The sequence below is a fragment of the Hypanus sabinus genome, chromosome 3, assembly GCF_030144855.1.
Source record: "Hypanus sabinus isolate sHypSab1 chromosome 3, sHypSab1.hap1, whole genome shotgun sequence".
Lineage (NCBI taxonomy): Eukaryota > Metazoa > Chordata > Chondrichthyes > Myliobatiformes > Dasyatidae > Hypanus > Hypanus sabinus.
In genome coordinates this window covers 179,280,734-179,308,429 of record NC_082708.1, presented here as the reverse complement: position 1 = coordinate 179,308,429, position 27,696 = coordinate 179,280,734, and the positions used below count along the sequence as shown (strand labels likewise).

General features: G+C 43.3%; 1 protein-coding gene across 4 annotated transcripts in view; it reads right to left on the bottom strand.

The window, feature by feature from the left end:
- The window catches only part of slc4a11 (solute carrier family 4 member 11), a 284,841-nt gene extending 264,041 nt beyond the window's left edge, over positions 1-20,800 (bottom strand). The window contains exons 1-2 of one of the 4 annotated variants that reach the window (XM_059965725.1): positions 20,743-20,761; positions 20,608-20,667 (exon numbers count right to left, since the gene is read on the bottom strand). In XM_059965725.1, coding sequence (XP_059821708.1) covers positions 20,608-20,665 — 58 coding nt within the window. In that variant the 5' untranslated portion in view covers positions 20,666-20,667; positions 20,743-20,761. Of the gene's footprint in view, positions 1-2,366; positions 2,455-20,607; positions 20,668-20,742 lie in introns of those variants that run through there. The other 3 variants (XM_059965729.1, XM_059965724.1, XM_059965728.1) reach the window with 3 other exon arrangements.
- Between the last annotated feature and the right edge of the window lie 6,896 nt (positions 20,801-27,696).

Sequence of the window (27,696 nt, the reverse complement as noted above, 5' to 3'; positions counted from 1 at the left end):
CGGCTGAGGAGGTTCGGTATGGGCCCCCAAATCCTAAGAACTTTTTACAGGGTCATAATTGAAAGCATCCTGATTGGCTGCATCACTGCCTGATATGGGAACGGTATCTCCCTCAATTGCAGGGTTCTGCAGAGAGTGGTGCAGTCGGCCCAGCGCATTTGTAGTTGTGAACTTCCCATGATTCAGGACATTTACAAACACAGGTGTGAAAAAAGGGCCCGAAGGATCACTGGGAACCCGTGTCACCCCAACCACAATCTATTCTAGCCGTTACCATCAGGAAATGGTACCGCAGCATAAAAGCCAGGACCTGCAGGCTCTGGGACAGCTTCTTCCACCAGGCCATCAGACAGAAATACACTCAAATCAGCGTGAGTTAATCAATGTTACATTGACAGTTTTATTTATTATAAATTACTATGATTGCACATTGCATACTTAGACAGAGACATAACGTAAAGATTTTTACTAGTTGTGTATGTGAAGGATATAAAAAAATAAAGTCAATTCAATTCAATTTCTCTTGTGGGAATTCCCAATGTGAAGATGTTCAGTTCCTTTCTTTAAAGAGGTCTCTACCCATTTCTTTTACCCACACCACCTGCTTCCCTTCTTGTTTCTGATGAGCCAAAGTGCACTTGCACAGCCACATATGTTAACCTAGCAATGAATTCCACTGATTCAGCACCCTCTAGCTAAGGAAATTCCTCCTCATATCTGCTCCAATACGGGTGTCTGTCTATTTTGAGGCTCCGTCTTCTGCTCTTAGACTCTCCCACTATTGGAAGCATCCACTCCATGCCCACTCTGTCTAGGCCATTCCTTCCGACAGATTTATAACATAGAAATCTACAGAACATAACAGGCCCTTCAGCCCACAGTGTTGTGTCTACTTTAGAAACTGCCTAGAATTACCCTACCACATAGTCCTCTAGTTTTCAAAGCTCCATGTACCTAAGCCCCTATTGTATCCGCTTCCATCACTGCCGCCGGCAGTCCATTCCAAGCACTCACCACTATCTGCGTGAAATACCTACCGCTGACATCCTCCTTGTACCTACTTACAATCACCTTAAACCTATGCCCCTTTGTATTAGCTATTTCAGCCCTCAGAAAAAGCTTCTGGCTAACCATATGATCAATGCCTCTCATCATCTTATACATCTCTATCAGGTTACCTCTCAACCTCCTTCATTCCAAGGAGAAAGGGCCAAATTCACTCAACCTATTCTCAAAAGGCATGCACTCCAATCCAGGCAACATCCTTGTAAATCTCCTCTGCGCTCTCTCTATAGTATCCACATCCTTCCTGTAGTGAGGTGACCAGAACTGAACACAGTACTCCAAGTGTGGTCTGACCAAGTTCTTATATGGTTGTAACATTATCTCATGGCTCTTGAACTCAATCCCGTGGCTAACAAATGTCAACACACCATAAGCCATCTTAACAACATTATCAACTTGTGCAGTAGCTTTGAATATCCTATGAACACAGACCCCAACATATCTCCGATCCTCCACACTGCCAAGACTCTTACCTTTAATACTATATACTGGCTTCAAATTTGACTTATCAAAATTATCGGGGTTGAACTCCATCTGCCTCTCAACCCCATTCTCTTGCCTTCTTCCCATAACTTTTAACACCCTAACTAATCAAGAACCTATCAACATGCATATTAAATATACCCAAACACTTGGCCTCCACAGCTGCCTGTGGCAATGAGTTCCACAGATTCACCACCCTTTGGCTTAAGAAATTCCTCTTCATCTCAATTCAAATGGGACTTCCTTGTATTCTGATGCTGTGCTTCCTGGCCCTAGGCTCGCTTACTATAGGAAACACCATCCCCATGTGCACTCTAGGCCTTTCAATATTCTGTAGGTTTCAATGAGATCACTCCCTCATTCTTCTAAACTCCAGTGCTTACAAGCCCAGAACCATCAAACACACCTCATACGTTCACCCTGTCATTCCTGGGATCACTCTTGTAAACCTCTTCAGGGCCATCTCCAATGCCAGCATATCTTTCCTTAGATACGGGGCTCAAAACTGTTCACAGTGGTCACCCTTCCCAGTACGAAGTTTCGGTACTGAGTGTTCTATATACCTGCATATCTTATGTTAATTTATAGTTTTTGTTACATATTGCAATGTACAGTTGCAACAAAGCAACAAATTTCACAATGTATGTCAGTGATATTAAACCTGATCCTGAAGATGAAGAATAATTTGCAAAGTAAAGAGTTGGTCATGGACCATTTGTTGCCAATCTACAGGGTTCTATTTTTCTTAAGGGTCATCTTCCTCTTTAGTATTCCAGTTATATGTACTGTAAAAGAGTATTTTGTTTAAAAAAAATTACCTTCTGGAATTGTCTTCATTCAAATAATTACAGCAAAAAAATGCTGACCATAGATTGCCATCATGTGCAGTTCTTTTGATTTTCATTTCTGTGGATTCAAATACCATTTCAGAATTGATAATGTGCTTGAGCAAATAATCTGCAAAATTATAGTCACAGTAATCAATTGCAAGTCAAATTATGAGCAGATAACCTGCTGTGTTTGAAGGGCTCTCATATTGTTCAATTCCAGACCAACCTAACCTGATCTTAACATATTGAAGCAGCTATGAAGAAGGAAAGACAGCGGCTATAGTTCACTAGGAGCTTGAGGAGATTTGACATGTCACCTAAAACACTTGAAAAGATGTACCATGGAGAGCATTCTAACTGGCTGCATCACTGTCTGGTACGTGGGGGCTGCAGCACCCAGAGAGTGGTAAAATTAGTCAGCTCCAACATGGGTACCAGTCTTCACAGTATCCAAGACATCTTCAAGGAGCTGTGTCTCAAAAAGGTGGCGTCCATCATTAAGGATGCCTACCACCCAGGACATGCCCTCTTCTCACTGTTACCATCAGGAAGGAGGTACAGAAGCCTGAGGCACACATTCAGCGATTGAAGTGCAGCTTCTTCCCCTCTGTCATTCAATTCCTAAATGGACCCATGAACACCAGCTCAGTAACTTTTTTAAGTTATGTTTTGCACTACTTATTTAATTTAACTATTTGAGGTGTGTGTGTGTGTTTTTTTTTACTGTAATTCACAGTTTTTCCCTTATATTATGGATTGCATTGCTAAGTTACCGAATTTCACAATATATGTCGGAGATATTAAACCTGATTCCCATTCTGACTCCGACGGTGTCGCAAAGAGATGGTCAAAATAGTCTGTAGCTGTGAGTGCTGTAAAGAAGTTAGCATCCATAATGAAGGTAACTCGCCAACCGGGACCTCATCTCTTCTCATTACTACCGCTGGGGAGGAGGTATAGGGGCCTGTGACCCACAGTCAATTTCCTCTTGTCCTCAACTACATCCCACCAGCCTCCGCATCAGCACATAATTCTTCACAACTTGCACCATCTCCAGTGGGATCCCACCACTAGGCACATCTTCCCCCACCCCTACCCCCCAGCATTCTGGAAGGTGAAGTAGTACAGCTGGCAGATGATAGGTAAAACAAGGTGAGGAGGGAGGGGAGATGAAATGAGAAGCTGGGAGGTGATACGCAGTACAGCCTCAGGCTGGAGAAGATGGAATCTGATAGGACCATGGGAGAAAGGGAGAGAGGAGGGGCACCAGAGGGAGGTGATGAGCAGGTGAGGAAAAGGAAAAGGTTAAGAGGAAAGACAGAAAAAGAGAGAAAGTGGAGGGTGAAGTTAGAGAAATTGATATGCATGCCATAAACACAAAATGCTGGAGGAACTCAGCAGGCCAGGTAGCATCCGTTGAAAAGAGTAGAGTCAACATTTCAGGCTGAGACCCTTCAGCAGGACTTGCGGTGTCAGGTTGGATGCTGACCGGACAGAATATGAGGTGTTGCTCCTCCTACGATTGGTTGTGTTTATGACAATAAATCCGATTCCGATTCTGACAGGAAAGGTGTGCGGTGAGGAAGGTGGGGAAGTGGAACTCTGGAGTTTAACTGACGTATGTGAAGGGGACTGGTCTGTGTGAGGGATCAAGACTCTGTTCTAGTACTAACCCTGAGCACATCAATACAAAGTAGGTCCACTTGTAGTGCAAGGATCTCACTGTACACACGTGTGCATACACCACTGAGCGAGGCAGCGTGCTATAGTGGTGACTGGAACTTGTCAACTATTGTTCCACAGCAGAGCCATGAATCAATCAGACTTCTGCCTAGGGAAAACTAAATTCCTTATCTGGCTGTTTCAGCACACTTCGTAGAGTGCCAGACTACTCCGTAAAGCTTTTGGTAAAATACATCAATCAATCTTCACACGCAGCTAAGATGACTCAACCAGGCTAAAGAACAAAGTGAAATAAAGAACATGTCCAAAAAGCAAGTGAAGAAAATTGACCAGTCAAATTTAGAACTTCTGTTAACTGTTCTGATGGGGCAGGCAGACTGATCCAACTCTTGCTTACAAGAATAAAGAGTTCTCAGGGTGTTTCCTTAGCTTTGATGGTTCTCTTGTACAAAAGGATGGACTAAGATAGTACAGTACCTTATGATAGATTAATCTCAAGGTCTTCCTATTAGGAAACAACAAGATAGACCACACTGTCTACTTCACCATGATCAACACCAGAGATTCTTCAGACATTGGAAATCCAGATTAACACACACAAAATTCTGGAGGAACTTGGCAGGTCAAGCAGCATCCATGGAGAGGAATATACAGTCTATGTTTCAGGCTGACACCCTTCATTAGAATGTCCCTTGAAGGAAGACGCCAGAGTCTGGAGGGGGTTTGATGTGGAGGGTTGAGTGGAACAGGAGGACACAGAGAACGTGGTACTGGTGGAAAACAGGAAGGATGGAGAAGAAAGGGAAGAGGTGACTCGTGTTGGGACTCTGTTGGAGCTGGTGGATTTAGTGAAGGATGCAGAGACTGGCAGGGTGAAAGATGAGGAACCAGGGAAACTCTACAGCCCTATGGTCGGGAGAATATACACCAATGCTCATCAGTGGAAAATGTGAGCAGTTCCAAGTCTCTGGGCACCAACATCTCGGAAGAAAGGTCCTGAGCGAAGTATACTGAGGCAATCACAAAGAAGGCATGCTAGCAGCTGCAGTTTAATAGGAGATTGAGGAGAATTGGTTTGTCACCAAAGACTCTGGCAAATTTCTACCACTGTACCGTGGAGAGCTTTCTGCTTGGTTGCATCACCATCTGGTATGAAGGCCCTAATGCCCAGAATTGAAAAAGGCTGAAGACTCAGCCAGCTCGCTCAAAGGCACAAGCCACCCACCATGGAGGACATCTTCAAAAGCAGTGCCTCAAGAAGCATCATTAACGACCCTCACACCCTGGACATGCACCCTTCTCATTACTACCATCAGTGAGGGGATGCAGGAGCCTGAAGACCCACACTCAATACTTTGGTTCCGCTTCTTCCCTCCGCCATCAGATTACTGAACAGTCCATGACTTTGTTTTCCCTCTTTTGCATTATTTATTTATTGCAACTTATAGTGAATTGTTATTTATTGCACTGTACTGCTGCCACAATACAACAAATTTCATGACATATGGTATGTCAGGGTGACAGGGTAGAGAAACACCTCTACCAAAGGAGATGTAAGGCGCTCCTTCCCTCCACTAGCCTGCGGGTCCCCCTTGCGCAAGAATTGGCACCTGCTTAGTCCCCTGATCAGGGTCACGAGAAGCCATGGGATGAGGTTGTGAATGGTCACGCGAGCAACTGGTGCGTATCACAAGACCATTGACAACAGGCAGACAATTTCTGAAGAATATTGATAAAGGCTGGTGTCGTCCAGTTTGTAAAGGCACTGCTAGAAGAAGGCAATGGCAAACCACTTCTGTAGAACAATCGTGCTCATGGAAAGACCATGTTCACCCACGTCAGAGGGCACAGCACGTAAGGAATGAACTGTGCAGCAGTGATAATAAACTGATTCTAATTCCGGCTGTGCAAATGGGGATCAGACGTGTGAGAAACATGGGAAATCCACCAACTATGGCAGAGGAAAGCCACATTTCAGGAAGAAACAGCATATTTCAATCTCTCCACCTCTGCTCTCAAGATCAGGCATCCTCCTCTAGGACTTCATTCTCGATTCACTTAATGTTTGAAAAAACATTTTTCAAAAAGTGTTTCAAAAAGTGGGATTCTTTTTTTTTTCAAAAAAAAAGTAATATCATTACATTTTTTAAATCCCGACATCTCATGAACCCATGAACTCTACATCACTATTTTTTTTCTCTCTTTTTTTTAAAAAAACACTACTTATCTATTTCTATATTGTAACTTACAGAAAATCGTTATGTATTGCACTCTGTTGAGGTCACAAAACATCAAATTCACAACCTGTGTTGGTGTTAATACACCTGATTCCAATTCATGATTTGGTGATTAATTTCCAATTACGAAGCAAAACCACCATGGTTATACACTCAGCACTTCCTGTACCTAATAAAGAGGCTACTGAGTGTATGTTTGTGGACTTCTGTTGCTGTAGCCCATCCACTTTGAGGTTCAACATATTGTGCATTCAGAGATCCTCATCTACACACCACTGTTGTAACGTGTGTTTATTTGAGTTACAGTCTTTTCAGGTTTAGTCATTCACCTCTGACCTCTCACATTAACAAGGGATTTTTGCCCACAGAATTGCCGCTCACTGTTTTATTTTTTGTTTTCCACACACTTCTCCATAAACTGTAGAGACTGTTGTGCATGTAAGTCCCAGGAGATCAGCAGTTTCTGAGATACTCAAACCACCCCATCTGGCACCAACAATCACTCCACAGTCAAAGTCACTTAGATCACATTTCTTCCCCATTCTGAGGTTTGATGATCTGAACAACAGCTGAACCTCTTAGATGCTTTTATGCATTGTGTTGCTGCCACATGATTGGCTGATTAGTTATTTGCTTTAATGAGCAGGTGTACAGGTGGACAATAAAGTGGCCTCATATATACAGTAAAGTGTATGTCAGTGACCTCATGGCTTATAGACAGACTAACACTGAAGCACCAGGAGCTGGAAAACTTAATTTCAGTTTAAAAGACTATAGAGTATTTGGAATTAAAGCCAGTTCCATTGATGATGAAACTAACAAAACTTGTTATAAATACCCATGAGCTTCACTAATGTCCTTCAGAGATAGAAGACTGCTGTCCTTGCCTGGTCTGCTTTCTCCAGGACTCTGGATTCACTGTTATTTGATCATTCAAGCTGATATTGCACACAGCAATACGAGCTCTATACAAGGAGGAAGAATTCCCCAGGTTATAAACACCTGACTTATGTACTCCTGTACACACAAATGCACTAACATAAGTATTACTAAATTCAAAAGTCTAGCAGAACTAATTCTGTCACATTGTGCATTTTTAGCAATTGTACTTACTTTTCGGTCTTCTATGTCAAACAAGCACCAATCTTTAAGTAAAATAACTACTTACATGCACACCAGCGGCCAATTTATTTAGGAAGTCTGCTCATTAATGGAAATATCAAGTGGAAGGTTGAGGGGGGGACTTGATAGAGGTATTTAAAATAATTAGGGGGATAGATCAAGTTGACGTGGATAGGCAAAGAATAAAGACCTAACTTGTTCATCCTTTCCCTGTAACTTAGGTGCTGAAACCCAGGTAACATTCTAGTAAATCTCCTCTGTACTCTCTCTATTTTGTTAACATCTTTCCTATAATTTGGTGACCAGAACTGTACACAATACTCCAAATTCAGCCTTACCAATGCCTTGTACAATTTTAACATTACACCCCAACTCCTATACTCAATGCTCTGATTTATAAAGGCCAGCATACCAAAAGCTTTCTTCACCACCCTATCCACATGAGATTCCACCTTCAGGGAACTATGCACCATTTTTCCTAGATCACTCTGTTCTACTGCATTCCTCAATGCCCTACCATTTACCATGTATGTCCTATTTGGATTAGTCCTACTAAAATGTAGCACCTCACACCTATCAGCATTAAACTCCATCTGCCATCGTTCAGCCCACTCTTCTAACTGGCCTAAATCTCTCTGCAAGCTTTGAAAACCTACTTTATTATCCACAATGCCACCTACCTTAGTATCATCTGCATACTTACTAATCCAATTTATCACCCCATCATTAATGTATATGACAAACAACATTGGACCCAGTACAGATCCCTGAGGCACACCACTAGTCACCAGCCTCCAACCTGACAAACAGTTATCCACCACTACTCTCTGGCATCTCCAATGTCAAAGTAAATTTATTATCTAAGTACAAATATATCACCACATACTACCCTGAGGGGCATGCTGAAGGGTCTCGGCCCGAAGGGTCAACTGTACTCTTTTCCATACAAGCTGCCGAGTTCCTCCAACATTTTGTGTGTGTTGCTACCCTGAGATTTATGTTCTTGTGGGCACTTACAAAGAAACACAACAGAATCAGTGAAAAACTGTGCACGAAGACGGACAAACAGCCAATGTTCAAAATACAACAAATTGTGCAAACACTAAAAAAAAAGAAATCAAATTAATAATATATAAATAAATAAATTCAGAGAACATGAGTTGTTTGTTTATACAGTTTGGTACAACATTGTGGACCAAAAGGCCTGTACTGTGCTGTGCTGTTCTATCCTGAACTACTGAAAGACCTAGGCATCCATTACTGGTTCCCATACCAGATATTATTATACCTGGCTTGTTCTCAGCTGTTAAATGAGAGAATGTGACTCAATTTCATGAACAAGCAAATTAGCATGTTAAAATTCTCACAAAGGCCGAGTAAATGTTTATCTAAAGAGGAATTGAAGGGTTTATTTACTTGTCTGGGTCAGCACGGCCAGTGTTTGAGAAATGAATGCCACTGCAGACCCAAACACTTCCAATAGGTTTGTTTGCTTCTCAACTTGTTGTTCCGAATGAAAATTAGTCATGACCCAAACTTCCAAACAGGAAGCAGTTATCACCAGTTAGCTCAGTACGTGTTAGCTGTGTTTTCCACATCGGTCGAAGTATGCAGTCTATGTTGCTGGCATAAATGAAGGATGTTTGGCTTCTTGAAGAAAGGTCTGAGTTACAAAGAGAAGTACTCTAACTTTGGCAAGGTGACATCAGATACAGCATCTTACAGATGGCACCAGAGTGTGGTGACTGGTTGCATGGAGCTCCCTACAGATCCATTCTTTTTTTTTCTATTATAATCATTCTACAGTTTTCAGTCTAAACTCTATGTCTCTGAGAATTTTTTTTGTGTATGTGCCATACTCTGCAAAAGCCTCGGCGACCACTTTTTTCAAGTGGTTGTCTTGGAGGAAAGATTCTGTCAGTGGTCCCCCACGTCCTTCTCACAGCGCAGTGTTTTGCTTTTTTTACGAGGCCGAGTTGCAAGCTCGATGCTCAACCTGGCACGGATGGAAAGCTTGTCCGGGAGTGGCCCAACTGGATTCGAACTCAGGAACCTTCACTCCGGAGTCCGGCACTGATGTCACCGTGCCACCAACCGGTACAAATTATTACGCTTTATTCCGCACTCTGCTATTGCTTACCCTGTACTACCTCAATACACTGTGTAATGAATTGATCCTTTATTTTTTACTTTATGTTTGAAATACGGAGACACTTCAGGCCCAAGGAGCCCCTCTGCTCAGCAACCCACCCAGCCTAATCACAGGACATTTATTATCAAAGTATCTGTGCAGTATATAACCCCAAGGTTCATCTTCCCTGCAGACAGCCACAAAACTAAGAAAACCACGGAACCTGTTCAAAGAAAAACCTCAACCCCACGACTCCCCACGCGCAAAAAAAAACACAAAATGGCAAAAAAAAAGAGAAAAACGCAGGATATGAAACATAAAATCAAAAGAGTCCAAGCATATTCAGTGTAGCTCAGTGTTCATTATCTGCAGGCCCATCCCGAACCAAAAATCGCCCAATATAGCAACAAAAAAAAAAGGAGTGACCAGAAACCAGAAAAACATCATAACATGACCTACAGAGTCCGATCCACAAAATGCGTCGACTAGACCTTGCCCAAGGCCCAGAACTCTGCTATCATCCTCCAACAGCATCGGGGGGTTGCGGGGGGGGACAAAGACAGAGAGACTGTCACACGCGAACACTTTACTCCAGCAGCAGCTTGTAGGTGGTGCTGAACACCTCTTCCCCTCCCTCACTCACCTCGATGATTTCAATCTTCCTCGGTGCTTTAACCAGCGAGATTGGTGAGAAATGGAGTCAATCAAGAGCTTGCTCCCCGCCCCCAGGCTTCTTGGCCTTGAAGCTGCACGCCTCAGGGAAGATGCTCAGAGAAAGCAAAACACCAGATCGCTCAATCGGCCTGAAAGCACACTGCCAAAATGTAGATCACAGGCTCCAGCAGCAACAGAACCACACTTGCCGGAAAAAGACGCAAAAGAAGTGAAAGCAGTCTCGTGAACCATTTGGAGGACGTCGCCCTCGGTCATGTTGTTTGCTGGCGCCATCTTCTTTACAATAATCAATTAACCTACTAACCGGTACATTAGAATGTGAGAGGAAACCGGAGCACCCAGAGGAACTGCACGCGTTCATGAGAGAACGTGCAAACTCCTTACAGACGGTACCAGAATTGACCTCTGAACTACAACACCCCGAGCTGTAATAGTGTCACACTAACCGCTGTGCTGCCACAGCGCCCTAATCCGTATGAACTGTATACAAGACTAATTTGACACTGTATCACAGCCCATATGACAACAAAGAAGACAACACCAATTCCAAATCAACGAGTGCTCGATAAGCGGGGAGAGCACCCAGAGTCAAAACAGGGGAGGTCCACTGGATGCTGGAAACTGAAGAAGGCAACCTGTCCTGGTGTTAAAGGGTTGCATCTGTCCACGGGTGGGTGGGAGGGAAGGAATGGGGCTTGCCTTTGCTGATGATGTTTCGTTGAATGTTGTGTCCTGTGTCGTTCTGCCAAGCATGGTGGGCATGATACGTTGGCGCCAGAGTGTGCAGCAATGTTTGCGGGCTGCCCCGGCACATTCTTGGGTATCTTGGATGTTAACACAACTGGCCCATTTCACTGGATGTTTCAATATACTCACGATAAAAAAGTAAACCCGTATCTTGAAAACCTGAAGTAAACAGACACTCACTGGTTCCCGATCAGGTCAATGTACCTTCATTTCCGATGATTACTCACAGAGGGCACAAAGTATTCATGCCCTCACCTAGTTAAGTGGCTGCAGGTGAGGGCATGAATATTCAGCTTTTACGGAAGTTGTTGACATAAACAGAACTCATTTTATTTGGAGAGCCTGCTTAAGGGGCGTTTGACCAGTTTTATGGCCCTAAATCGTGCGCAGCAAGGTGGTTTATAAATACTACCCTATCAAAGAAGCTGTTTCAGACGAGTATGATTCTATAATGACCCAGGCGCCTTTTTAAATCCTTCCATTGAATATTTTAAGTGTTGAAATTGTCAAAGCTCTCATATATTCTGGATTAGATATTAAGCTGCGGTTTTGGCTGCTCCTTCAGGTGATCGTAAAACTTTGCTGACACCAAACAAACAAGCTTTTCCAGGCTGCAAGCCAAAATTCATCCCAACCATCGGATGTACCAAAAGGCAATCAGTTGTTTTACTTGCACCTTATCCCTTGTTTGCCACTTGAGGTCCTTCCATGGATTCGGCCTCAGTTATGCAGCCGGCATAATCAAAGAGCAGACCCACCCCAGCCATCGTCTCTTCTCCTCCCTCCCATCAGGCAGAAGGTACAAAAGCCTGGAAGTACGTTCCAGCCAGGTCAGGGACAGCTCTATCCCACTGTTATAACACCTAGTACAATAAAATGGACTTCTGACCTGACGATCTACCTTATTATGATCTTGCACCTTATTGTCTAAGTGCACTACATTTTCTCTGTAGCTATTACACTTTATTCTACATTCTGTATTGTTTTATTTTACACCACCCTAATGCAAAGACTTCTCCTCCTCCTTCAAAGAACAGAGTTTCCCATCTCTACTGTTAATTTCCTTCAAGGAACAGGGTTTCCCCATCGCTACTGTTAATGGTGTCCTCACCTGCATCTCTATTTTTCAGACATCCCCACACACCCAATCTTCCCATGCCATAACAGGGATAGATTTCCTCTTGGCCTTATCTACCACCCCATGAGCCTCTTCATCCGTCACGTCATTCTCCACAACTTCCGCCATCCTCAGTGGGATCCTTCCATCAAACATCTTTACCTCCCCCCCCCCTTTCCTCAGGGATCGCAATCTCTGTGATTCCCTTGTCCTTTCACCCCTCCCCACTGATCTCCCTCCCGGCCCCTATCCCTGCAAGCAGAAGTGCTACATTTGCCCATTCATCTCCTCCCTCACCTCCATTCATGGCCCCCAACACTCCTTCCAGATGAGGCAACAATTCATCTCCGAGTCTGTCAGGGTCATCCACTGCATTCGGTGCTCCCTGTGGAGCCAGGAAGATCCAATGTAGATTGGAGGACCACCTCATTGAGCACCTTCCATCAGTAGCCAACAATTTTAATTCCACTGCTCATTCCCATTCCGACATGTTGGTCTATGGAGGAACAACACCTCATATCCCATTTGCGTTGTCTCCTACCGGATAGCATGAACATCAACTTCTCTAACCTGGTAATTTTTGCCCTTTACCCCTTCTCTATTTTTCCATTCTCCATTCTGGTTCCTCTCTTACCCTTCTCTTCTGCTTACCTGCCTATCACCTCCTTCTAGTGCCCCTTCTCTTCCCCTTCCTTCCATTGTCCACTGCTTTTTCCTATCAGATTCTTTTTCCTTCTGTCCTTTACCTTTTTCACCTATCACCTCCCAGCTTCTCACTTCATTACCCCTCTGCCACCCATGTACATTCCCACTCCCCCCAAATGGTTTCACCTCTGTCATTCTGGCTTCTTCCCCTAACCCCCCCCCCCCATCCTCCTCCCTCTCCTGGCTTCTTTCCAGTCATGATGAGGGGTCTCTGCAGGAAGTTTCTATTTTTTATTCCTTTCCATAGATGCTGCCTGAACTGTTGCGTACCTCCATTTTGTTTGTGTTACTGGGGGGGGGGGGGGGGAGGTGAGCCTGTGGGTGGTTCTAAAATCTCATCAATGTCATAAATTACTGGTCACAACATCCTTTGTTGATGTTCTTCCTTTGATAACCATCATCAATATGCACTGACTTCTGGTTACTTATACATCCCCTTGGCTCCTCTCCCATTCATTCAGAGTGGGAAATGTTGTGTCATTTAATCCAAATTATGTTTCCTTTGTATGACACTTTACCATGATTACAATTGGAAGAGAGAGAAAGGAGAGGATAGGGAGGAGGGAGAAATGGAGGAGAGGAGATAAAGAGAAGAGGGGAAGTGAGACAGAGGGAAAATGCAGAAAACGGAAGAGGGAAGGGGAGAAAAAAAGTGAAGAAAAAGAGAAAGCAGAGGATAGTAAAAGAAACTAACAGAGAAGAACACAGAGAAAAGTGGCAAGAAAGGGAAGGGGAAAGTGAAAGAACGAGCAGGAAAATGTGTAACCAACCAGTTTCCATCCTCCACCACCCTCCTCAGGTCTCGCAGAACCTGTCCTCAACCTCAACTATTTTTTCCTTTGCTCCTCCCACTTTCCCCAGACTTGCGGTGTAGCCATGGGTACCTGCATGAGCCGTAGCAACGCCTGCTACTTCGTTAGCTACCTAGAGCCGTCCATGTTCAAAGCCTTCTGTGCTAATACTCCCTAACTCTTCCTCCGCTACATTGACAACTGCATTGGTGTTGCTTCTTGCATCCATGCTGAGCTCAGCTATTTCACCAACTTCCACCCTGCCCTTAAATTCACTTGGCTCATTTCAATCACCTTGCTCCCTTTTCTCAATCTCTCTGTTTCCATCTCTGGAGACAAACTGTTGACAAACCTATCAATTCCCACGGTTATCTTGACTACACCCCTTCCCACCCTGTCTCCTGTAAAAATGCTATTCCGTTTTCTCAGTTTCATCGTCTAAGCTGCAGCTGTTCCCAGGATGAGGCTTTCCTCTCCAGGATATCAAAGATGTCTCCCTTCTTCAAAGAACAGGCTTTCCTTCCTCCACTATCGAAGCTGCCCTCACCTGCATCGCCTCCATTTCTCAAACATCCACGCTTACCCCATCTTCCTGAATGATGAGAAGTGAAGTCAGCTGAGGGGGTTGGCTGGCCATACATTTTAATTCCGATTCCAATTCCTGTTCTGTCATGTTGATCCATGGCCTCCCCTTGTACCACAATGAGATCATCTTCAGGGTGGAGGAACCACACCTTATATTCCATCGAGGCAGCCTCCAACCTGATTGCTTGAATATCAATTTCTCCTTCCAGTAAAAAAAATATTCCCTCCCCCCTCCTCTTCTACTCCTGACTGGCCTCTTACCTCCATTCACCTGCCTATCATCTCCCATGGGTTGCTTCCTCCCTCTCTTTCTTCAATGGTCTATTCTCCCCTCTTATCAGACTCCTTTTCCAGACCTTTATCTTTCCTACCCACCTGGCTTCACCTATCACCTTCCAGCTATCCTCCATCCCCTCTCTTCCCCCACCCCATCTTTTTATTCTGGTGTCTTCCCCTTCCTTTCCAGTCCTGAAGAAGGGTCTTGGCCCAAAACGTTGACTGTCTGTCGTTTCTGTAAATGCTGCACAGCTTGCTGAGTTCCTCCAGCATTTTGTGTGTGTTGTTTTGGATTTCCAACATCTGGAGAATTTCATGTGTTTATCTTTTATCCCCTCGTGCCTCTGTTACTGTTCAAGTGCAACATTAATTAGAATTAATAACAAAGACCAAAGGAGATCGATGGGGGAGGGAAGGGTTAGATTGACCTTGGACACAATAGATACTGCAGATGCTGGAAATCTAGAGCGAAACACACAATATGCTGGAGAAGATCAGCGGGTCAGGTAGCATCCATGGATGGGAATAAACAGTGGATGTATTGGGCCGAGACCCTTCATCGGGACTCGATCTTGGATTTGGTGAAAAAGTTCGACAGAGCATTATGAGTTGAAGAGCCTGTACTGTGCTGTAATGTTCTGTGTTCTATGTTCAAACCTCCACTATCACTGAAAGAGTTGTTACTTTTGCCCTCATGAATGCAAAAAGTGACTTTAGAAAAATGCATTAAAATTCATCTCATTGTTTGCTCATAATGCATCCCTCAACTAACATCACTACAGCTGGGTGACATGGTCATTACCCTGACCATAAGAAACAGGAGCAGGAATAGGCCAGCTGGCCCATTGAGCTTGCTCTGCCATTTAATAAAATCATGGCTGATTGGCACATGGACTCATCTCCACCTACCTGACTTTTCCCCATAACCCTTAATTGCCCTACTATGCAAACATCTATCCAACCTTGTCATATATATTTACTGAGGTAGCCTCCACTGCTTCATTGGGCAGAGAATTCCACAGATTCACCACTCTCCGAGAGAAGCAGTTCCTCCTCTTCTCCATCCTAAATCTACTCCCCCAAATCTTGAGGCTATGTCCCCTAGTTCTAGTCTCAAAAGGTTTAACAAAAGTGTTTGAGGTTTGTACTCAATACTCTGATCTTCCACATTGGAATAAAAGCTCCTCCACGTCGTAGTTCCATGAGCTAATTACAGAAGCCTTCATCAAATGACTTAGCTCCCCCTATTGGTCATACATGGCCTTTCCATGACAACAGGAGAGTGAAAAGACATTCGTATTATGAAACTGTACAATGTTTAACTGAGAATATAATAGTTGCTCATCAATATTTTCTAGCCAATAACAAGAAATGTTCAAAAGAAAATGTTATCAAGACTTAAATTAAAATGATGCTGCAGCAAAAGCCCAGCCTTGTCCAGAGCAGAATGATGTTTCCACAATATCAGATTTATTATCACTGACATACGTCGTGAAATTTGTTATTTTCAAAGTATGTATACATTATACAACTTGAGATTCATCTCCTTACAGGCAGCCACAAAACAAAAAAACCCTAAAAGAACCCATTAAAAAAAGACCATCAAAACCTAATGCGCAGAGGGGAAAAAACAAGTCAAGCAAACAATATAAGTAAGCAAATAGCTTCAGAACTGAAGTTTTATGACAGACATGAAGCCAGGGATTACTGCAGCCGGAACAGGCCACAGCCTCAGTTAAGCGCAGAGCTGAGTAAACATTGTGGAGCTTGCGAGCAGAACTAGGCAGAACTGACCCGTCCCAACCCTCTGGTCCTGGCACCTTGACCTTTTCCATCCAGCCCAGTGCTTAAATCGTCCAACCATCAGGTCTTTTCTTGCTCTTGGTCCACTCTAGGGCCTGTATCCTGTCTTTTCAATTCAGCCCAACGCGTAAATTGATCAGACACCGGGACTTTCCTTACTCTTGAGGACACTTTGACTCTGCTTCTACCCCAACTCTGCTTACCATGTCCAGGCCTATCCTGCCCGTACCTCATCTCCGCCTTCATTTGCCTCAACCATGCCTCTACTCACCTCGCCTTGCCTCTGTTTGCCTCTCCCTTGCTATCGTTGATCATTATTAATAAAGTATTATTAATATGATATTTAGTAGCTTGCATTGCTTTATTTGCCACTGATAAGTAGTCATTCCACATCACCAGAATTTTTGCAGCAACAATGATGTGTAATACATAAAAATTACCATAAATTATAATAAAAATGTATAAAATAAATAAAGCAAAATAGTGAGGTCATGTTCACGGTTTCATGGACCATTCAGAAATCTCATGGCGGAGAGTAAGAGGTTGCTCCTAAAGCAGAGTGTGTGTGTCTTCAGCTCCTGTACCTCCTTCAATGAGATGAAGGAATGTCCTGAATAGTGAGGTCTTTATTGATAGATACACATTTAAAGTTCAAAATAAATGTATTATCAAAGTACATAATTTTTACCATATACTACCTTGAGATTCATTTTATTGCAGACACTTACGGGAAAACAATAAATATATCTGGTACATTGCATTGGGCTTCCCAGCAGTTCGATAGAATGGATCTCCTGGAGTGAGTATGTGTCTTCAGCTCCTGTACCTTCTCCAGTGAGAAGAAGGGAATGTCCTGAATAGTGAGGTCCTTACATGTTGATAGAACAGATCTCCTAAAGCAGCTATTCTCAACTGGAAGTACAGCAAGAGGCCAGTTATTTCACCCAGCTTCTCTGATACCCAGACATTTAGAATGAGGCAGGACTGCTTGGAGACTACAGAGGCTGAAATCCAGAGGAACTCAGTGGATTGAGCAGCATCTGTGGGTGTAGGGAAATATCTAATCTAACGTTAAACTGCAGATGCTTGCGTGCCTCAATGACCTGGACCAATGAAGACGGCAATGAAGAATCCTTAAAGGACTTTCACTGTTGCCCTAAATGCCAGCAGCGTAATGGGCAGCAAGTAAGTAAGTTGTCAAATATCCATTACACATCCACTGATGCCGTTGTTCAATGCCCAGTATCCTTAGTGTTTGTGCTGGTCCCGTCTGCAGAAGTACACAGGTGGTGTGACGCTTTACATTATCAACAATCTGAGTTCAATTGCCACCCATGTCTGTAAGGAGTTTGTACATTCTCCCCGACTGTATGAGATTCCTGTTTCCTCCCACAGTCCAAGTACATACAGCTTAGTACTGGGCACGCTACATTGGCGACATAAGTATGGTGGCACTCACGGGCTGTCCCCAGCACACCGTCGGACTGTGTTGGTCATTGGCGCAAAGCAACGCGTTTCAGTGTAGGTTTCAATCTTTCAATATAAATGTGACAAATAAAGCTTATCTTTCATCTTGAACTCCGCAGTACAGCCTGGATATTATAATTGTAGTTACTCATCAATTTTGCTCAGTTCAATTAAAGCACAAAAATATGCTTTTATACAACATAGGATAATACAGTACATTGTAGGACCTTCTGCCCGTGACATTGTGCCAACCCTTTAACCTGCTCCAAGATCGATATAAACCTTCCCTCCTGTATAGCCTCCATTTTTCTAATATTCAAAGATCAAGGTAAATTTATTATCAAAGTACATATATGTCACCATATGCTACCCTGCAACTCATTTTCATGCCTGTATTCACCATAAGCACAAAGAAACAATGAAAAACCACACACAAAGACAACAAGCTGCAAATACAATACGAGAGAAAACACAAAATAATCATTATAAACAAATAAGCAATAAATATCAGCAACATGACTTGTAGAGTTGTTGAAAGTAAGTGCATAGGATGTGGAACAAGTTCAGTGTTGGGACAATGGAAGTTGAGTGAAGTTGTCCCTTTTGGTTCAGTGTCTGTGGTGGACTATGTATACCTGTCTGGACACGCCCCTCTGCTGACTGCTCCTGTGGGTCCTCCCACAGACCCCTATATAAAGGCGATTGGGGCACTGCCCCTCCCTCAGTCTCCGAGATGTAGTGGGCTCCCCTTTTTGCTGCTAATAAAAGCCTATCGTTCACTTCCTGCCTCCGAGAGTTATTGATGGTGCATCAGGGTCCAGATGGCTGAGGGGTGATAACTGTTCCTGAACCTGGTGGCGTGCGACTGGAGGCTTCCGTACATTCTTCCTGATGGCTGCAAAAAGAAGAGAGCGTGGCGCGAATGGTGGGAGTCCTCGATGATGGCGCTGCCTTCCTGCGACTGCGTTCCTTGTAAATGTGCTGAATGGTGGGGAGGTCTTTTCCCATGGTGCCCCAAATGTATCTGCCTCTACCATCACCCCTGGCAGGTGTGCCATGCACCCACCACTCTCCGTGTAAAAAGCCTACCTCTGACTTCCCCCTAGACTTTCATCCAATCACCTAACCCATTTCCGCCCTGGAGAAATTCTCCGGCTATCCCCACTATCTGAGCCTCTAATCTTGAATCTTTCTATCAAGTCACCTCTCCCCTCCTTCTCTCCAATGAGAAAAGCCCTAGATCACTCTACCTATCATCATTAAGTTATGCCCTTTAGTGCAGGCAGATTGTGGTTCTGCGCCACAACTACCTGGGACACTGTTAGGAGTTTTCTCTGGGCTTGGTTCATCATCCCGAAGGTAGTCTTCAATACCTAGAAATGCAAGATTACAACTGAAGGGCTGGGATTCATATCATTAGTGATGGCACTGATTCATCACAGCCACCGCCAATGTTCCCTCTAATTATATTATTTTACAGCTGCACAGACCAACCATTGCCCTGAGCAAGGAATTTGTGCACAGTCTGAAAACTGCGTGGCACTTTAATTCTTTTTATAATATGCATGATACGTATATTTAGAATGAAAATTGAAAAAAAAATCACATACTTTTGATTTTATTTATAAATTGAAGGGTATAATGAAATACAATACTGCAAAAAAAAATCTTTCACGTTGCGTAAGCTTTTTCTCGTCTGTCTTTGTTCCAACTGCGTGGCAGTAAAGGCTACGTGCGCGTGGCATTTCAGTTACTGCTTTGCCACACACCCGAGCAGTTTATAGAGGGAACAGTGGCCGCCAATAATTCAGCAAGTTTAGCATTCGGTTTCAGATTCAGATTAATCTATTTATCACATGTACCTCAAAAGATACAGTGAAATACGTTGTCTGCATTAACAACCAATGCAACGTTAGGATCGGGTGGGGGGGGGGGTGGTGTCAGCAAGTGTTGTCACATGTTCTAGTGCCAACACGACATGCCCACAGAGCTCAGCAGAACAACATGACAAACAGGATCACAGCAAGCAGCAAAACAACAACAGTCAAGCAAGCCCTTTTCCTCTCTCCCATCCGCCCACTCACACACACACACGACAGTCCTCCAACCCCAAGACAGGCCACCTCCGGGCTTCCAGCTTCCACTGGACAGGTGGACTCGGAGAGCGAGCTTTGGCCATGGTGATATACAATACTTGAGTCATGATACAAACTCAGCATAACTACCATATGATATAGATTCAGCAGAACAAGCACTGATAACAGAGATCAAACATACGGTACCTACCACAGATGCCACAAATCAGCGTGACTAACAATGATGGCTTTGAATAAGCATAACTACCACTAGTTATACAGATCCCAAATAACTACCAGTGATTATATGGATTAAATGTAACTGCTACTGATTGATGCAGTTTTAAGCTAATTATCACCAGACAAATTCAGCCAAACCACCATCGATGATATAAACTCAAGATAACTGTTACTAATGCTATTGACTGAGCAGAACTACCACCAAAAATGCAAATACATCATAACTAATAATGATGATACTGATCAAGCTGACAATGCAGATTTAGCAGTTACCACTGGTAATACAGATTTAGCTTAGCTATCACTTAGAACACAGTTAACATAACTACCGAACAGAATCAGTATGGATCCCAGTGATGTTATAGATATAGCATAACTATAATTCTTATTATGTCCTTTCAACCTGTTTTTAAATAAAGTAACCAGTCTTAATAAACACAAGCTCTGCAAAACCTCCAATTCATTTGAAATGCGCTTTCCAAAGGTCTGGTCTCTCATTACGGTGAACTGTTTCATCCTGTGTTGTCATTGTACTGGGAGGGAGTTAAACAGTAAACCTTCACTGTAATCCTTACCCTGTGAGGAGTTTCTCTCCACCCCTCTGCTGTCAGCCGCCTCCAATGGCGTTTTCATTCCTAAGGGAGGCACACACTTAATCTGTCAAAAAGGGAAGAGTAAAACTTAAAAGTAAAGAGAGGGCATAACATTACCTCAGAAAGATTTCCAAGTGGTGTGGTGAAAGCACAGGTGAAAGTGAGAACATTGCCGCTGCCTTTCAGCTTAAGTACAATCTAATCAGCCAATCACAGGGACATCTCCGGAATATTATCAACCTGTTGGCTGTTCACAGAAATAAATCTCACTTAACCCTGTGCACACTGATTTCTTGTTCAAGACTTAGAGAGACAGAGGCATACATAGTGAAAGCAGGCCCTTCAGCCCACTATGGCTATGTGGATTAGTATATTATAATATTATATTATGAGTACATATTGGCAACACTCAACTCATAGACATCTATGTTTTAATTAATGTTGTAAAAAGACGTAGCATAACCTCCAAACTCTTGTGTTCAGTGCCCTGGAAAATAAAGGCAAATATCCTATATACTATATTATCCAACCAGCCTACTGTGCTCTGCTTTTGAAATCCTTAAACGTATACATCAAGGTCTTCCTACTCGTCTGTAACTTCTCAGATGTTACCATTCATTGAATAGATTCTAGCCTTATTAGACCTTCAAAAAAGCATCACCTTATTGATTTTTTAGTTAGTTCCCAAAGTACATACACTGTATGTTACCATATACAACCCTGAGGTTTATTTTCTTGAGGACATACTCAATAAATCCATAACAGAGGATAAGAGGCATTGATCGTGTGGATAGTCAGAGGCTTTTTCCCAGGGCTGGAATGGCTAGCACAAGGAGGCACAGTTTTAAGGTGCTTGGAAGTAGGTACAGAGGAGTTGTCAGAGGTAAGTTTTTTATGCAGAGAGTGTTGAGTGCATGGAATGGGCTGCCGGCGACGGTGTTGACGATAGGGTCTTTTAAGAGACTCCAGGACAGGTATATGGAGCTCAGAAAAATAGAGGGCTATGGGTAACCCCAGGTAATTTCTCAGGTAAGAACATGTTCCGCACAGCTTTGTGGGCCAAAGGGCCTGTATTGTGCTGTAGGTTTTCTATGTTTCTAATAGCCATAATAAAATCATTGAAACACTGCACCAATGTTGGCCATTTAACCAGTGTGCAAAGGACAACAATCTGTCAAAGCACATAAAGAAAGAAATAACAATAATAAACAAATAAGCAATAAATATTGAGTTTGAATTAAAGGTTGTTAACATAGCAGCAGCTGTTCAATGCAATACATAATCTAGCAGAAAGAGAGAAAAAAATAATAAAAGAAAGCATAATAATAAATAAACAAGTAAATAAATTACGTATATTGAATAGATTATTAAAAATGTGCGAAAACAGAAATAGAGTATATTAAAAATGTGAGGTAGTGTCCAAAGCTTCAAAGTCCATTTAGGAATCGGATAGCAGAGGGGAAGAAGCTGTTCCTGAATCACTGAGTGTGTGTCTTCAGGCTTCTGTCCTACCTGATGGTAACAGTGAGAAGAGGGCATGCCCTGGGTGCTGGAGGTCCTTAATAATAGACGCTGCCTGAGACACCACTCCCTAAAGATGTCCTAGGTACTTTGTAAGTTAGTACCCAAGATAGAGCTGACTAGATTTACAACCTTCTGCAGCTTCTTTTGGTCCTGTGCAGTAGCCCCTCCATACCAGAGAGTGATACAGCCTGTCAGAATGCTCTCCACTGTACAACTATAGAAGTTTTTGAGTGTATTTGCTGACATGCCAAATTGCTTCAAACTCCTAATAAAATATAGCTGCTGTCTTGCCTTCCTTATGACTACATCAGTGTGTTGGGACCAGGTTTGAGGAACACACATAATACACATAACACACACAAAATGCTGGAGGAGCTCATCAGGTCAGGCAGCATCTATGGAAATGAACAAAGTCAGCTTTTTGGGGAAGACACTTAATCAGGACAACCTAACTTTTTCTTCTTACCCAGCCCATAACCTCCAGTTTTCTTATATCCATGTCCCCATCTCATCATCATCATCATTATGGGCCGAAGGTGATCACAGTCTTTGACCATGATTGTTCTTGGCAAATTTTTCTACTGAAGCTGTTTGCCATTGCCTTTTTCTGGGCAGTGCCTTTACAAGACGGGTGACCCCAGCCATATAAATACTCTTCAGAGATTGCCTGTCTGGCGTCAGAGGTTGCATAGCCAGGACTCGTGATTTGTACCGGCTGCTCGTATGACCATTGAGTACCTGCTCCCATGGCTTCATGTGACCCTGATCGGGGGTGGGGGTGGGGGAGGTGGTGGATAAGCAGGCACTACACCTTGCCCAAGGGTGACCTGCAAGCTGGCAGAGAGAAGGAGGGCCTTACACCTCCTTTGGTAGAGACGTATCTCCACCCCACAGCCCAAGAGCCTATCAGAGTCTTTAAAATAACACCATTGGAAGGAAAGGTTGAGAGGCATATAGGCCAAATGCAAAACTAGCTTAGATGGGTATCTTGGTCAGCTTGACATATGCTGACTTTGAGATAACTCTATGCCTTATCAAACACCCTCTGGAAATCCACAGACGTAACCAGTGACATGCACCAGTGCCCCAATGCTAACCTCACAGAATTCAGACACAATGCTCACTCTTGTGAATAACTGATACACATTGAAATGGTCAGAGCCTGAGTCGTACAGCAGGCCTTTCAGCCCAACTGGTCTATGCTAGTTTGTTTCCTATAGTGTGGTGGGGTGGTGGTGGTGTAGGACCATAGGGCACAGTGTCACAGCCTCAGAGCACAATGATGTCCCTTTAGAATGGCAATGAGAAGGAATTTCTTTAGCCAGAGGGTGGTGAAACTGTGACGTTCATTGTCACAGACAACTGTGGAGGCCAAGTTATTGGTATATTGAAAGTGGAGCTTAATAAGGTCCTGAATTAGTAAGGCTGTCAAAGTTCATGAGGGGAAGACAGGAAAATTGAGTTGAGAGGGAAAATAAATCAGCCATTTTGGATTGGCAGAACAGATTTAATGGGTCAAATGGCCTCACTTTACTCCCATATCTTATGGTCTTATATCTTATAAGCAATATGCTGGAAAACATCCATTACAAATGTTTGTTAGTCCAGATTCAAGCATCTGCAGCCTCTTGTGTCTCCCATCCAAGCTTGTTCCATGTGCCAACATTTAACCCATATCCCTCTAAACCAGAGGTTCCCACCCTTTTTTATGCCATGGATCCATACCACTAACTGAGGGGTCTATGGACCTCAGGTTGAGAACCCCTGTTCGAAACCTTTCCTGTTCATGTACATACCCTGTATCTAGGTGCCTTTTAAATAGCTGGTGACAGATTCCTGTAACTACCTCCATTTCTTAAATAATGGAGTGATATTTGGAGTGTTTTCAGCAGTGTACAATGGGACCCCTGACTCAGCACATGAATCTGGCTTTGAATGTGCACTAATAGGAATTAGCACCTATTGCATACAGCAAACTAAACAAGACTAATGAAAGGAATGATTAACATAGAACATAAAACCTAGGAAACTACAGCACAGTACAGTACAGGCTCTTTGATGTTGTGCCAACTCTTTAATCACACTAATCCTTCCGTCCCTCATAGCTGTCCATCTTTATTTTATCCATGTGCCTATTGAGAAGTTTCTTAAATGACCCTAATGTATCTGTCTCCACCACCATCCCTGGCAGTGTGTTCCACACACCCCCAACTCTCTGTGTGAAAACCAGCCTCTGACATCCCCCCTATACTTTCCTCCAATCACCTGAAAATCATGTCCATTCTTAAAAAGACTAGGAAAAAGTCTTTGGCTATCTATTTCATGAATTCCTCTTTTCATTTTGTACATCTCTATCAAATCACCTCTCATTCTCCTTTACTCCAAAGAGAATGATATTAGCTCACTCAACCTATCCTCATAAGCCATGCTCTCTAATGCAGGCAGCGTCCCGGTTCACAATTCAAAGTTCGAAGTAAAATTTATTATCGGAGTATATACGAGTGGTGATTGATAAGTTTGTGGCCTAAGGTAGGAGGAGTCAATTTTAGAAAACCTAGCACATTTATTTTTCAGCATAGTCCCCTCCTACACTTACACGCTTATTCCAGCGGTTGTGGAGCAAACGGATCCCTTCTTTGTAGAAGTCAATACCTTGGACCTTCAGAAGTGGTCGACAGCATGGGATGATTGATAAGTTTGTGGCCTAAGGTAGTTGTACAGCTCTCGTTACATGCACGTGCGGTTCAACTCTTTGTATGATTAGTTTGAACTTAAGTTTGAAGTTGATAACTCATCTCCTTCTACCTCAGGCCACGAACTTATCAATCACCCCATCGTACACCCCATCACCACGTACAACCCTGAGTGTTTTTTGTCAGTTTTACTTAGCAGGTCCATAGAATAGCAACTGCAAACAGGATCAATGAACAACAAACTGTGCAAATGCAAATATAAATAAATAGTGATAAATAACGAGCATGAAATAACAAGATAAAGAGTCCTTAAAGTGAGACAGTTGATTGTGAGAACACCAGAAATAGAATGAGTGTAGTTATTCCCTTTTGTTCAAGAGCCTGATGTTTGCGGGGAAGTAACTGCTCCCGAACCCGGTGATGTGAGTCCTGAGGCTCCTGTGCCTTCTACCTGATGGCAGCAGTGAGAAAACAGCATGGCCTGGGTTGTGAGGATCTCTGATGATGAATGCTGCTTTTCTATGGCAACGTTTCATGTAGATATGCTCAATGACTGGGGGGAGTTTACCCGTGATATACTGGGCTGAATCCATTATCTTTTGTAGGATTTTCCACTCGAAGGCACTGCTGTTCCCATACCAGGCTGTGATGCCCCCAGTCAGCACACTTTCCACCACACATTTGTAGAAGTTCTTCAAGGTTTTTGATGACATGGCAAATCTCAGCAGATTCCTGCGTAATCAGAGGCACTGTTGTGCTTTCTTTGCAATTACATTTATATAATGGGTCTGAGATAGTGACAGCCAAGAATTTAAAGTCACTGACCCTCTCCATCTCTGATCCTCCAATGAGTACTGGCTCATGGACCTCTGGTTTCCCTCTCCTAAAATCTACAATCAGCTCCTTGGTCTTATTGACATTGAGTGAGAGGTTCTTGTTATTTCACCACTCAGCCAAATTTTGAATCTCCCTCCTGTATGTTGAGTCATCACCACCTTTGATACAACCCACAACAGTGGCATCATCAGCAAACTTGTATATGGTGTTGGAGCTGTGCATAGCCACACAGTCATAAGTGTAAAGCGAGTAGAGCAGGGGACAAGACACACATCCCTGTGGTGAATCTGTGCTGACGGAGATCGTGGAGGAGATGTTGTTCCCAATCTGAACTGACTGGGGTCTGCGAGTGAGGAAATCAAGGATCCAATTACACAAGGGGGTATCGAGGCCCAAGTCTTGGAGTTTACTGACTAGTTTTGAGGGGATGATGGTATTAAATGCTGAGCTGTATTTGACAAAGAGCACCCTGATGTATGCTCTTTTGCTGTCCAGGTATTTCAGGGTTTTGTGAAGAGCCAATGAAATAGCAACTGCTGTGGACCTGTTGCTCCGGAAGGCAAATTGGAGCAGATCCAAGTCGCCAATCAGACAGGAGCTGATGTGTTTCAACACCAGCCTCTCAAAACATTTCATCACGGTGAAGCCATTGAGAGAGGTTACCACACTCTTCTTAGGTACTAGGATGATTGAAGCCTGCTTGGAGAAACCAGGTAAGTACCACCCACTTAAATCTCCTCTGCACCCTCTCTAAAGCTAAGAAATCTGCCATTAACCCTAACCCTCTGCACCCTCTCTAAAACCCCCCGATTCTTCCGAGAATAAGGTAACCAGAACTGAACAGGATACTCCAAGTATTATTCTTGCAGAAGCAGGCATGACTTCTAACACCATTCACCCAGTGTAATTACAGTATAAAGATGGAAGACAGTGTCAGGAAATGTACGGTCATGCACTTTTGTAAAAGAAATTAAAGTGTAGACTATTTTCCAAATGGAGAGAAAGTTTAAAAATCTGAGATGCAAAGGAAATTGAAAGTTCCTCCCTAAAGGTTGAGTCAGTGGTGAGGAAGGCAAATGCAATGTTAGCATTCATTTTGAGAGAACTACAATATAAGACCATAAGACCATTAGATGTAGAACAGAATTAGGCCATTTGGCCCATCAAGTCTGGTCCGCCATTCAATCATGGCCGATCCTTTTTTTCTACCTCCTCCTCAAACCCAGTTTGCGGCCTTCTTCCTGTAACCTTTGATGCCATGTCCAAACAAGAACCTATCAATTTCTGCCTTCAATACACCCAGCAACCTGGCCTCCACAGCTGCATGTGGCAACAAATTCCACAAATTCACTACCTTTTGACTAAAGAAATTTCTACACATTGCTGTTTTGAAAGGGCGCCCCTCTATCCTGAAGCTGTGTCCTCTTGTCCTAGACTCTCCCACCATGGGAAACATCATTCCCACATCTACTCTGTCTAAGCCATTCAACATTTGAAAGGTTTCAATGAGATCTTCCCTCATCCTTCTGAATTTTAGAACAAAGATGTAATATTGAGGCTTTATAAGGGACTAGTAAGGCCTCACTTGGAGTAGAGTGAGCCGTTTTGGTCCCCCTATATAAGAAAGGATGTGCTGACATTGGAGAGAGTTGAAAAGGAGTTCACGAAAATGGATCTGGAATTGAAAAGCTTAACATATTGGGAGTATTTGATGGCTATGGGCCTGTACTCATTGGAATTCAGATGAATGATGGGGGATCTCATTAAAATCTATCGAATGCTGAAAAGTCTTGATAGAGCGGATGTGGAGAGGATGTTTCTTATGGTGGGGGAGTCTAAGACCAGAGTACACAGTCTCAGAATAGAGGGACGTCCATTTAGAATGGAGATGAGGGGGCATTTCTTTAGGACGAGGGTGGTGAATCTGTGGAATTCATTGCCACAGGTGGCTGTGGAGGCCAAACCACTGGGTATATTTAAGGCAGAGATTGATAGATTCTTGATTGGTCAGGGAATG